We start from the raw sequence: 14,062 nt of genomic DNA on the forward strand, positions 1-14,062 counted from the left end.
ATTTCTATTTAATTTCATAATTAATATATATATGTCTAAATCTTGGGCCTAAAACTACCAAGTGCTCATTTAGGTCAATCTGACTTAGGGCAAGTCGACACCAGTGTTTTTCAAAGTTCAGGTAGCGACCCAGTACTGAGTTGCAGCATGTAAGGCTCTGGGTCACCTTGCTCAGCACCCAGGGACATTAAAAGTCCCATCGTCAGTGCTGCCCAGCTAAGGCAGGCCGTGACTACCTATTCTGACACTGCGTTGTGCCCCCAAACCAGCCAGCAACAGGTCCGACTTCTAGGCAGGGGGGCCACAGGGCTCTGCACACCGTCCCTGCGCTGAGCACCGGCTTCGCAGTCCCATTGACTGGAAACTGGCCAATAGGAGCTGGGGAGGGGGGTTGGTGCTTGCGGGCAAGAGCCACGCGGAGCTGCTTGCGCACCTCTGCCTAGGAGCCAGACCTGCTGCTGGCCGCTTCTGAGGCACAGCATGGTCTGTGGCGCCAGGATAGGCGGGAAGCCTGCCTCTGCATCCCAGCTGCACTGCTGACTGGGAGCCGCCTGAGGTAAGCCCACACCCCAATCTCCTGCCCCAGCTTTGAGCCCCCCCAAATCCAGAACCCCTTCCTGCACCCCAAACCCCTCACCCTCAACCCAGAGCCCCCTCCCACATCCTGAACCTCTCATTCCCAGCCCCACCCAGCAGCCCTCACCGCAACCCTCTGCCCCAGCCCTGAGCCCCTCCCACACCCCAACCCCCTTATCCCCAGCTCTGCTGGGTCGCGGGCATCAATCATTTTCTTCAACAGGGTCCCCAGACAAAAAGTTTGAAAACCACTAGTCTACACTACAGGATTAAGTCGACCTAAGTTACGCAACTCCAGCTATGTGAATAACATAGCTGGAGTTGCTGTTGCTTAGGTCGACTTACTGCAGTGCCTACACTGCACTGGGCGTAGAGTTTCTCCCATCCACTTACCTTATGCTTCTCATTCTGGTGGCGTATCGGAGTTGATGGGAGAGCGATCTGTGGTTGATTTAGCAGGCCTTCACTAGATCTGCTAAATCGACCCCCAGTGGATCGATCGCCGCAGCATCGATCCACAGTGTAGACATACCCTTATTGTGACTTCACGGTAATACTTCTGCAGTGCAAGAGCAATGTAGCACATTGGTAAGTTTTTGGAATTTACTGCAGAGATCAGAACTAAGCTTTTTTTTTCTGTTCACATTAAAATAGTTAATATGCACTCCATAGTAGGTAGCTCAGACCTGCAGATTTCTTGACCTGATGAATTATAGACATTGCAGCAGTTTGTAGAAACATGCCATATTGAGTTGTGAACAGCAAGCCAAATTGACAACTCAAACATCAAAGGAAATAGCACTTTAAAATGGTATCTGATGTGAGCTATGCAATAAAGAGTCTTAAAAGTATAGGTCACTCCCATATTAAGTCATGTTAGTTTAATATAAGAATCAAGTGACTAGCTAGTGCATTCAACAGTCTGCAGAATTATAGCGTATGGACTTCAGGAATGTATATGAGCTTCTTCTGCAGGGGCTGAGAACCTGCTACAGCTTGTTTTCAGTTGTAGATATGTCTGCTAATACAGGGCCTGATCCACCACATTGAAGCCTATGAGAGCCTTGCCACTGACTTCAATGGGCTTTGGATCATGCCCACAGACTGAAATTGTGGTCCCCTTGAAGTCAGTAACAGAACTTCCATTGATTTCAGGGGAATCAGGATTTCACCCAAATAGTCTACAGCACTCTAGTATAAATAAGATTCCAGTAGGGCCAGCTGCTAGTCAACCAGGAGAGTGAGCTTTTAAATGATGCTCAGCATCCATACAACTTAGAAGTATGGAAGTACAGCATGGCCAGAGTGCCTTTTCAGAGCAAGAAATTATTTTAAAGGGGCAATGGATAAATACTAAGCACTGAGTTTGTGTATCAAAAGAGGCATTCACATGATAGGACAGAGTATGCTTCAGAGAATAATTAAATGGGAATTCAATCTTAGTTTAGTTCCTGAAATACACTATTATGAACTAGTGCTGCACTGTAGCAAGTGTGTTTCACCAAGAAAAAAGTAAGGCCCAAATGGCTGAGTTGTAAAGAGACTAAGATGTATGTTCTAAACAGTTTCCTCATTGGTAGGTAAGTGCTTATGTTATCACGGGCAGGAGTTTTCAGATACCATTTTAACAGGGAAGGGAAGGGGTTAACATTTTCCTGAAAGGACAAGCAAAAATGTGAGATGAGATCAGTATTAACATGAGTCCAAATAGGGCAACTGCAGTTGCCCGGCACTTTTAAAAGCTATATGAACATGACTTTTTTTTTAAAAAAAAAAAAATAAGATTTCATCATGGGTTTGAGGCAGGAGGTTTGAAGAAACCAATCTTACGGAAATATCGGACAAGGAATGGCACAGAAACTAAGGTAATGCTGATTCGGACTGGAGCAAACACTTTGTGAATAGCATAGGCCAACACAAATGTGCTTGTACCAGCAGCCACTTTGGATTGCACCAATGCTTCATTGAATCCAAGTTTTAGGAGAACTGCAGTCATGTCCACACCACTGGGGAGGGAAAAAAGGAAAAAAGAATTTATTGTAAGAAAAAAATATATACATATCAAAAAGTTGTACCAGTTCCCTTATATTAGTAAAGAGATCTTTTGTTTACTTCGGATAATCTGTGTACTCATGCTCCTGTTCCCTAACCGAACACCTACCTTGGTTATTAGCAGAACAGTGTTAATGTTTATGTCATTACTTAAAAAGCAGTTAAACAGTGTGCCAGATTCTGATCTAACACAATGGATGAGTTTTCTAAAATGGAGCACTCTAGGTTTGCTCTCACTGAGATTAGATTGCAATCTTTCTGAAGATTCCAGAGGCCCATGCTGTTTGACATTTCCCTTTTTCTATGTAAATCAAAAGCCTAAAGCACAGATGCATTAAGAAATTAAAATTCCAACAAAGACACTAAACTGTGATTGACTTAAAGAGGCACCATCAACTAGAAATCTAATCAATTATAAATTGTAATTTGAGGTACTACATTTGTCTCTGAGCCCTCCCATACCTCCTCACCAATTTTTGTGGTTTTACAAGTTTAATTTTTCTCCTCTCCTATTGCTGTGTGAAAGGCCCACACAACATACAGAAACTGACAAAACACAAAGTGCTGTCAAATGCACAGTGTGATATTTTTGACAACTTCAGATGATGCCTGTTACAAGAGTAGGAAACAACTTTTCAGACTGAAGTGTGATATTTTTCCCCTCCCAGGTTGGTGTCCCTATAAAACCAAATACCTTCTCATTCATCCCCCTTTTCTCTGCTTTCACAATTGTATAGCTGCAGCATCAGCCCAGTAGTCAGATATGTCCCTTATGGTTAAAAAAAAAAAAAAAAGAGAGAGGGAAAAAAAAATGTAGGGCTGGAAGGGATCTCAAGAGGTCACCTAGACCACCCCCGACAGGTGTTTGTCTAACCTGTTCTTAAAAGCCTCCAATGACAAGGATTCCACAGCCTCTCTAGGTAACATCCCTGTTCTATTATTCTAACTTCTGAATTAAAAAAATTGCAAGTTTGTAAATAATCTTTACAAGATTTAAAGTTTAACCAACATGCAAAATGAAACAGACCATCAGTAAATCTGACCTAGAGTAAGACAACAATACACCCATACATAATGCTGAAAGTTCGCTAATAGATAAGTAAAAAGGCTGTTTGAATGCTAAACAACTTCTGTAAAAACAGACCAAAGGAAAGAAAGAGGGACTTGTCTCAACTCCTGCCATCGATCAGTCACATATACATTGCAAACAAGGAAGCCACAACTATTTTCAGTTGTCTAGAATAGGCTCTACATTCTGGAGTATTTCCTAAATGACATTGGAATGGTCCATTTTTCCCCACTGCACTTCTCGCACTTGGCCATAAATAAGGCTTAATAGGATTTGATTTACTTCCTTAGTCAGTGGTAAGCATCAATTTCACCTGACACAGAACTCAAACAAACAAACAAATAAACAAACAAACAAAAATCCATCAACAGTTGGCAAATGCACCTAGCACCTACAGGAATCTGGTGTCACTGGCCTCACAGCCATGCAGAGAACCCTCTGCAGTCCTGGTGACTCACTCCCTGGCCAGGAGTCATCTCTGAGCAGGAGCCCGTTCAGCAGCTGGGTGGCATCCCCCTAGCTGTGGGCTCCTTCTCCTCCTCATGGCTCTGGCCAAAGGTCTCTGCTCTGCCAAGCCAGGACCACAGCCTCTCCTTGCACCTTGTGCCCTCTTGTCTCAGGCCTCTCAGCCACACAGAGAGCCCCCTGCAGCCTTACTGTCAGGGATACCCTAACCCTCCCCCCTTTATTTCCTACAAAAATGTGAAAATTAAAAAATAAATAGTTACAAATAAAAAAATGCTTAAAAATAAAATTCAATATTAATTGTCAAACTTACAAAAAAGACCAAATTCTGCTGTGCCTACATGTAAAGGTACATGAATTGTTTTGTAACAGGGGAGTTATATTTGTGCAGTGCATGAGGGATCTTTGCTGCCACCATGTGCTCTGTTTCTGTAAATAATTATATACATTTCTAAAAATAGGACATGATCCCACCAAAAGCCATGTACAAACTTCTCTTTCTCTCTCTCTCCTCCCTGGTTGTCCCCCTTCTGTTTATTTTTTTAATCCAGTCCTGTATTCGTTTTAATCCTTCTGCAGTTATAGGCAAAATTCTAACTGGTGCCTTTCAAGGAAACTACCAGCCTACATTATTCTTTTGCTCTCCTTTCTTGCATGCAAGTCCCCGAGTAGATCTCCAGAGTAATCAGGGCCGGATTTACACTTACGTATCCCTAGGGACAGCATCTTCAGCATGCCCCCTGCCTACAGGTGACCTTTGTGTTTTCCACAAAACAAAAAAACCCAAACCTTTTAACCCTCTTAATTTTTAGGCACCCCTAGGCAAATGCCTACTGTGCCTAATTGGAAATCTGGCCCTGAGGGTAATCACCTTGTTTTGGATACAGTTCTGTTTTTATTTGATTTATACTGAATTAAAACACAATCTTCAGCTCCAGCACACAGCGGTGGCTCTCGGATCTCCACAGCTCAAGCCAGGGTTTCATTAAAACAGCACGTCCCCAGAACACGAACATAAACTGCCTTCTGGATGACTGCACTGACACACTCCCTATCCTCCATGCCCCCAGGTGCAGAGCAAGGTACATTTTAAATGCAAAACCTCATCTTTATTCTTGCTGGTCTCAATACAGACTGGTCCTAAATCTGCAGCTGCTCTGTACATGGATCTCCAGTTGGATGCCATGAGACTTCTGCACATAGAGCTGTCTGCTGTTGTGTCTCAACATTGGGCCCTGACTAGTCTCCAGAGTTAAGTATTGCCTCAAAAATCCCTGCCTACTTGATATTTCTTATTTTAAAACACAGGATTACCCAAGGCCAGAGAATCTGCAAGAAAACCCGCACCTTGAAACAGCCAGGTAGAATATTCCCAAAGACATTAATGAAATTCCAATGTGGAATGAAACTCCTACAGCGCCGTATTCTTTAAAAACTTTTTTCAGCTGCTGGGATTTGTTGGGTTTCTTCTCATCCTCATCACTGGGATCTGTGACTTCCTTTTCAGGGGATCTACTTGTGTCCTATCCAAAAAGAAAACGATGATTTAGAATGAACACTCACATGACACACAATGTCCAGGTTCCAGTTAATTGTCTCAAGCTACTTGTTGAGAAACAAAATAAAGCACAGAATGCTATGCCGTGCTGTTCTTAGGTGCTTTGGATAGGGGGGCAAAACAAAGATGCACAGTATTAGGTGCAATTTACCCCATGGAAGAGAGTCCACACAAGGTCCACATGAGCCATTAACCTAGGCTTAAGGGATGCATTGAGTTCTGTGTGGACCCCAGCACTAGGGCAAGTTTTCCTATTACAGAATAATAAATATAGACAATCTGATCCTGAAACTGACTCAGTTCAGGCAGAGTTCCACCCACACAATCACTTGTAGGATAGGATACTTAGTTTGCATGCCAGAGTGATTTTGCTTTGTACCTCAATCCTCAGCCTCACAGTGCAGATCCTTAAAGAGCACTGTATTGCCAGAGGCCAAGTGATTGGTAACATAGAAAGCTCATTGGACACCACATATTGAGAGATGTCAGCTTAAAATAATTTACCCCTGGATGAGGCCCAACATTTTAAACTCTTGTAAATCACATTCTGTGCATCAGCAACACAGAGAAAGAACCTGAGAATTATTGCTGTAGCTTGGTAGCAATGAACAGCACTATCCTTCCCTGGCTGAAAAAATTATATGCTAGCACTGGTTTGGCTGCCATTGACAGACTTCTGCCTCAGCCATTGGGGAACCCATTTCATTTCTTCTTCTGGCATTTCTATAACAGAATAAGGTTTAAAATAGAATTTTCATATTAAAAGCATGGTTCAAAGCAACCTGATCCTAACCGTGCTAGATCAGACAGAGTCTTGGACTTTATCTTGTCTTAACTCCAAAGGAAATGTTGGCCAAGACAAGAGCGAAAAACCTTGGGACCTTTCATTTATTACTGGACAAAAGGATGGACAGAAGGGTTCCCTCTTCTTCAATTTACTTAATAGTAGGGGTGCCATTCTGACAGCCACTGAGACTGAAGTCCCCTGTTTATTTACAGCAGAGGCAGTGCCATTGGATGCTTCCCACCAGTCAATGTGCCTCAAGCCTTGACCTGGATAGAGGAGAGAATATTTCAGTTTCCTTTGCCCATTCAGTCTTTTGACTCTCTCAACCTGCCAATGAGTAGGCCCAGTTAAGCTCCACATTATATATGCTTTCAATTTATCGTGCTAAAGGGTATCTCAGGCAGTCATCATACAATCAGGAGAAGATTTTCGGGAACTCCAGGCTTGTTATATGAAAGCCAACTCTGCAAAATGAAATCACAGGATCTGAGATATAGCCTGTTCTTGTCACCCAAATGACTTCCATGTCTTTCAATTTTGCTCTCACTAATCTAGGGCACTAGGCTAAAATATATTGAGGGAGCTTCTGAATCTGTATTGGCAGTGAGGCAAGAGATTTAGCCAGTACCATGTTAGCAGCTGTTTATGACGACTATCCATGTGGTCATGCCCTGTATATCTACTTGCTTAGTAAAGAAAGCTCAGAGAACAGAATTATATTCTATAACATCTCTGTAGAAAGTCTATTTTTCTTGGACCCAGGGAGTCCTGTAATGCCAGAAATCAACCCACCACAAGATTAAGGTGCTCAACGTGTTTAAGAATTCAGCAGTGACTGAAAGCAACCAAATGCACAAAGTTGGTCACAATCCTGGAGCTGAATCCCCTTGCCCTGGTCATGCATCTGGTTGATGAACTGGGGCCTCAGTGAGGGCAGATCCATATTAATGACATTTTATTTTTAGATTATTGTTCTGAGACAAAGGAAATTCAGTGTTTACTTGTAGAACCAGCCCTGCAGAAATGCAATGAATGAAAAAAATATTTAAAAGGCTTAGTTAAAAAAAAACAAACCAAAAAAACCCAAACACACACCATATTAGAGGGACTACTTTGAATTGAGCATCTGTAGTTATATGATGTTCTTTAGCAATACCAACAGGACTATTTTCCCCTAAACGAACACAAAATCTAACTGTATTAAGAATAAAAAAATTAGTATGGTCACAAAAGGGTCTCAAACAACAGCGTTTAATCTAAAAAGAAAATGCATATGGATAATGGTGCAGTCAGTGGGTGGTCTGATGCAGAAGAGAAAGCAGCTCATGTCAAGAACTCTAAGTGATGGTTCTCATTCAATTCTCATGGCATTGCTCTCTTTAGCATTTCTAGTGAAAACAGTATCATTACTTCCATATTTTTCAGGGGCACTGTACTCTGGAATTCCCACTGATCTTAATGGGTACTAGCTGATGCAAAGCATCTCTGAAAAACCAAAGAGATGCATTTTTTATGGTTGACTACTTGGCCATAAAAATTAACCTGGAGCTGAACCTTCACATTTAGAAATTCTGGCACAAAGAAGTTTAAAAACACCCCTCCTCTCTCCCCAGCAAAAGAGAGGAAAAAAATTCCAAACACCCACATATAGTCCAGTCAGGTTGTGGAATTTTAAAACATTACACATTTTGTTCTAACGCACTCAGGTTGCATTCCTAACCAAGACCACTCCTTTTTATTTTATTTTTTTATTTTAAAGGTATGTGTATTGAACAGTGAAAATACATGTGCAGATAACTAAGGAGTCCACACTCTGTCTTTGAACTGAAATAGGGAAGAGGATAAAAGAGATAAGAAAGACCGTTAGTCCCCCACCCCAGAACATTTTGAAGTGTTCTGCCCAGTGTAGTTTTAAGTGTCCCAAGTGACCGGGCCTCTACCATATACCTTGGGAAACGATTCTGCAGGCTAATGGATATCGCTTGCTGGAACATTCAACCTAAACTTTCCAACTGAATTTCATCCCTTTTCTCTTGTGTCTTAACTGTCACTTCGGAAAAACTGGGTACTTGAGATCTTCTATAAAATTCAAAATGTGCAGTCAGCATATGGCAGAAAGCGAGAATCCTTCTCCTGTATTTTATGATGTACACACACATTACAAGTACTAGAACCATTTCCTCTATTTTAACACTTTCTGTTCTTAAAACCTATCCTACAAAAACTGAAGCAGCTTGAAAACAAGCAATGCTTTTGGCCAGTGTGTGTGGACAGGACATCATTATTATTTTTTTTTTTAAAAAAGAAGTTGTTTTACTGCCTGTTAAAACTGTGTCCAGTATGTGTAAGTCAGCACTAGCTATTACAACAACATAACTAGAAAGATTTCAAAGAACAAACAAACAGCTTCCTATAGGATGGAAGAAGAATATTTCCCTCCCTCAGTACCCTGCGGTGAGGCCATCTCCCCAGTAGTGACTCCTTGGCATCTTTATTCCCTCCATAGATCTTGAGGGTGATGTAGAAAATTAACCCATTTTGGACAGAAACACTGTAGAACCTGAGAAATTCTGTTGCACAGATTAGGTCCTTATAGTTAGGCCAGGCACAGCTCCCTTGCCTCTCAGTGGGACAGTGCCCTCCCACTCCAGACCCCACGCAAGATGCAGCTTCATAAAGCACCCGTGGATTGTATGGAATGGGAGGAAGCCTGGGGGGGGGGGGGTATCGGTATGTGCCACTGATACACTGACACTACAGAGAAGCGAAACTAAACCCACTTTGCAAGTTGCTGCTGACTCAGCCTGAGTCACCCTCACCCACCTTCCCGGAGCTGCCGCGGCTGCTGCTGGAGAAGTTGCTGGCAGTTGCTTGCAGAGTTATCTGGGGCTGCAGATGGCTGAACTCCGCGTCCTCTTGCACCTGCTGTCTGTATCCGAAGCCCCGGCGGGGGGGCAGATAACCCGCCTGGGCAGCTCTGCAGCCCGCCCGGCGGCTGGGATCAGCTGGGGGCAGGAAGCGGAGGGGGCTTTGCAGGCGCAGGTCCCCCAGGACGAGCCAGCTGCACTCTCGTCGGAGGCTGGGTCGAGGCTCCCTCCTGGGCGGAGCCGCTCTAGCTTCTCCTCCGCCGGGGACAGCCTGCACCTGGCCGCCTAGGAACGGCGGGACCCCCGCTGCTGCTCTGGGGCTGCTGCAGCCGCTGCCCACCTTGCTCCAGACGATGCGTGCGGTGGCTTGGAGCAGCGCCCCAGAGCCCAGCGAGCGGTGAGCCGCCGGAGGGCCCAGGTGCGCCAGCCAGGGCATTGCTGCAACAGGGCCCCGCGAGCCCGGCAAGGGAAGCAGCCCAGGCCCGCAGAGACTAAAAGAGCCACCCCCGCTCCAATCCAGGCACCCTCCTCCTTAAAGAGACAGCGCCCCCGCCTAGCGAGCGGGCCGGCAGCCCCGTTTGGAGCAGCCTCCTCCCCGGACCCTGGCGGGGAGGGAGAAGCTAGGTCCCCTCCCTGTTCCCTCCCCCGCAGATCGTCCTCAGTAGAGCCAGGCCTGGCCGTCGCTTCTCTGCACCTCTTCAGCCCCCCCCCCCAGGGTACGCGCTGCAGATGGGGGAGGGCTCAGCCCGGACTGGGGCCGAGGGGCCGTTAGGCGTGGGGCCAGCGAAGCCCGGGTGGGTTAGTTATGCACAGGCAGGAGCGAGGGTGCTGAGTCAGCAGCTGGCTCAGCATACCCCGCTCGTCAGCTCTCCCCGGGCACATTAATGGGGAGCGGAGTGAAAGGCATGGAGTTAGCAGAGGGTGCCAATGAACTGAGTAGAGAGACAGCTAAAGGGCTAGCTGGGTGGAAAAGACTCCCCCTGCCCCCCCAGCTGCTAATACTATAAGCAGAGGGGAAGGAAAGGCTGGGGAGGAGAGTAGAGAGTCTGAAGGAAGGTAGGGCTAGCAGCTAATAATAAAACTGGACCCTTTCCCAGAAGCAAGTGGGGGGAAGCTAGTCAATATTGTGTGCAAGTAATACTCTAGGCTCCCTGGCACAGTGGTGGGTGGCTAGAACGCCAGGAGTTGTGGTGATCAGGCTAGAAAAGACTCCCAGGGCCTGGGATTCCATGACAGCACATCTCATGGCTGCAGGAATGCAGAAGGGAAGCCCACAGGGTCTGGGGCCTGTCTACAGCACTCCCTTAATTCCCAGCAGAAAGCCCTGTTGTTTGGGATGGTGTGTGTGTGTGAGAGAGAGAGAGACTGTCACCTTAAATGCAAACATCTGAATTTAAACATCACTGAGTTTGACAAAGAACATGGGAATAGCCTTACTGGGTCAGACTAATGATTCATCGAGCCCAGTATCCTGTCCTCCAACACTGGCCAGTGCCAGATGCTTCAGAGGGAATGAACAGGGCATGGTTAAGGACTCATCATTAAAGGTGAATTACAAAGGGGGAAAAAACTGGCTTATGTCCTTTTTTGCTTCTTTGTGAGGTAGAAAGAAGTCCTGAAAAATATCTGCCTTAAAAAAAAAGGGGTGGAACAGAAGGTTTTGGAGAAGGGGTGTTGCTTGGTTTTACATTGGAAATTTAGGTGGATGAGTCAATGGCAGCTAGAAATCTAGTGAATTTATGACAGTGCCAGAGACTGCCATATGAGTAGTTGACAGTGAAGAGGCTCATGCAGAAGTGCAAGAGACAGAAATTTCACAGCAGCTGGCCCTACACTGTGGAACTTAGTCCCACAGGAGACTAAAAATGACCTCACTTTCAGAGCTAAGGCCTCTGAGAGTGGACCTTATATTTTAGTTTTCTTTCAGTACATATACACCCACCCATTGATGTACACAAAGAAACATACATTTAAAAAAATCCTTTACAACCTTATCAAGCTATTTGTCCTACCAGACAGGAGGGAAGGAAGAAAGAAGGAAATATTGTTATTGTCATGTCTATATTTAAATACATGGGAGGTACCAATGGAAATGTACCTAGGTGAACAGGTAGATAAAATGCTCCTGCCCTTTCATTTCTGGCATGGGACGTCACAGTACACATGTATTATCATGAATATTTGCATTGTGGTAGCATCTGGGGCCCTGTGACAGACCACAACCCGATTGTGCTAGGCGCAGAATAAAAAGATAGTCCCTGCCCCAAACAGCTCACAACATCTTTGAGATCCCAGTCACCTCCTTTCCCAGCAAAAGCAGGGAAAATTGGACTTGACTGCCTAACTGTTAATTCTAAGTTATAAATATAACAAGAAAAACAGGAAGTAAAATACCATCTAGGTGTTACATAGCTCAGTTGGAACCTTAGGTCCTGATCCAGCAAGTTATTCTGTACATGTGGAGGCCAGTGCTTGTGTGGATCTCCATTATCTTCAGTGGGGCTCTGCATAGAGGGTTGTACAAGGTGTGCATACCGGGGGTCTCTCCATATGGAGTAATTTGCAGGATCAATGCCTAAACTTCTGTGATTTTTAACTGTGCAACCTTAACTTTATTGAATATAGTTCAGAGCTGGGCTTTTACACAGCACCTTTCACCCTGGAGTCCTTCATAAACAGAAATCACGTCACACTTTGCCCAGATGAATCTACCGCTGGGGTGAAAGTGGCTTCCAAATGGCACACACAATGCTGCTCCGAAACCCTGCATCACCATAAATTGTATGGAAAAACTTAATTAACCTAAGTGGTAAGCAGTGGTTCAGAAAGGTTTTTCTTCTCCCTAATGACCTATGTTCCCTAATGACCCATCCTTTCTTCCCTATGTGTGTTATTAGTTCTGTACACATACACAGCCCTGTACAAAAGGAGAACTGTGTCAAATACATAGGAGGTTTCCTGCCCAGAAAGGCTTGTAGTGTAGGAACACGTGCTGGAGCTGCACAGGACAACAAAGAATGCTACAATGCGGAAACAGCATGGTGGGTGGCCATTATCAGTAGGATGCATCACAGAGCAGATGGGTTTTGAAGAGTCTTTTGAAGGAAGAGAGTAGGAGAGCTTTGCATATATTAAATGAGCATCTGTTCCAGACATAATGGGCAGCAAACACTGTACGAGCATTTTAGTCCTTGGTCCATAAATCTAGTCCCTTTCTGAGAGCTTGGAATATGGATCGTTTCCAAGACCACAACTGTTTTTCCTATCAGGTTTCTCTATTACTGCTCCAAAACATTTGCACATTTGCCCATCTACATAGAAGCATTTACCCTACGGGGGGACAGAGTTATTAACATGGTAGTGCCATCACGATTTGGCCTTACCTATGTGAACATAACCAGCTCATATTATAATGATGCCACTGAACTGTGGCAAAGCCCTGCAAATACCAGGGGCTTGTTTCTTATCTCATTACAGTGTAAATGAGAAGTAAATCTGTTGAAGGCAATGACATTTCATAGGCATAACCAAAATCAGCATAGAGCCCCGGGGTCTTACAGATTTGCTGTGTTACATACAGGCCAGGCCAAACCACAGCACTACCAAAGACTATTCTATCTAATATTTTCTAATGATCAATCTATCCATCCCCATACATGTTCATCATCTATCTATCTATCTATCTATCTATCTATCTATCTATCTTTGGTATTTTTATAGCACCTCTTACCAAATGATCTACATGGATCCTATCTGTGATATAAAAATTACAAGAGGAAACTTGTGAAGGTAGAACTTTTCTTTAATCCACTATTAAAACAATCACCTGTTTCTAATGTTTTGGTGATTACAGAAATTATTACATAAAGGGTCCTTTTATAGTTAAAATACTGAATTTGTGATGTTGAAAACTTTTCAGCTGACTAAGCAGTGCTCATACCCTCCTCTGGGGAGCTGGGGAACTTGTTGCCATTATGGAAAATGTACATTACATGCACATGTTATATGGATTGAGCCCTAGAACAATGAGAGTCTTAGCTAAGGCTGCTATATACAATGCATATAAAGGAAAAAGCCAGCAGAAATGGCATTGTGCTATGCAGCAATCTGCCACCAGATCAGGAATGGACACCTCTGACAAACTGTTGCACCCCCAAACACAGTCCTATCCTGGGTGGATCATACTTATATCTGACAGATACCTGAGAGATCTGCTTTGTTTTTACACTTTGGCAACCCTTCTATAACTTACCCTGCCAATAAAGTTTTACTGAATTGAAACTGAACAATACACTGAAAAAACAAGCATTCTCTTGAGGATGATGCATTCTCTTACTGCATTCACTTCTACTAAAGTGCTGCTGTCTCAGAGCAGTGCCCAGTATAATCAGGGGAAGGACCTTTGATTTGTAGGTGACAGTGGCCACATATTCATTGAGAGTGTGAATGGCAAAAGGTACTGCCTTCTTTGTGAGCCCAAGCAAGCTCCAGTCACAGTTGGCTTAGGAGTGAGAGGCAAGACCCTGGTTTCTCCAGTGGTAATTGAATTGAACCCAACAGTGTAGATGACACAAGGCACTCCCTGCTCATAGGTATGATCCCAGACTATGCCACTTCGGGGACAAGAGACTGGGGTCAAGGATCAAGTATAGAACTGCAGTGTGGCTATCTAGAATATTAACCACAGG

The 14,062-nt window shown here is 44.3% G+C and overlaps 1 protein-coding gene across 1 annotated transcript; it reads right to left on the reverse strand.

Moving 5' to 3' along the window:
- Positions 1-1,165: 1,165 nt before the first annotated feature.
- FAM210B (family with sequence similarity 210 member B) lies at positions 1,166-9,968 on the reverse strand. Its single transcript, XM_077832198.1, has 3 exons — positions 9,331-9,968; positions 5,510-5,685; positions 1,166-2,582 (listed from the first exon to the last, which is right to left on the reverse strand). The coding sequence occupies exons 1-3, from the start codon at positions 9,808-9,810 to the stop codon at positions 2,366-2,368; spliced, it is 873 nt and encodes a 290-aa protein (XP_077688324.1). The 5' UTR covers positions 9,811-9,968; the 3' UTR covers positions 1,166-2,365.
- Positions 9,969-14,062: the final 4,094 nt, after the last annotated feature.

The sequence above is a fragment of the Eretmochelys imbricata genome, chromosome 13 (assembly GCF_965152235.1).
Source record: "Eretmochelys imbricata isolate rEreImb1 chromosome 13, rEreImb1.hap1, whole genome shotgun sequence".
Classification (NCBI taxonomy): Eukaryota; Metazoa; Chordata; order Testudines; family Cheloniidae; genus Eretmochelys; species Eretmochelys imbricata.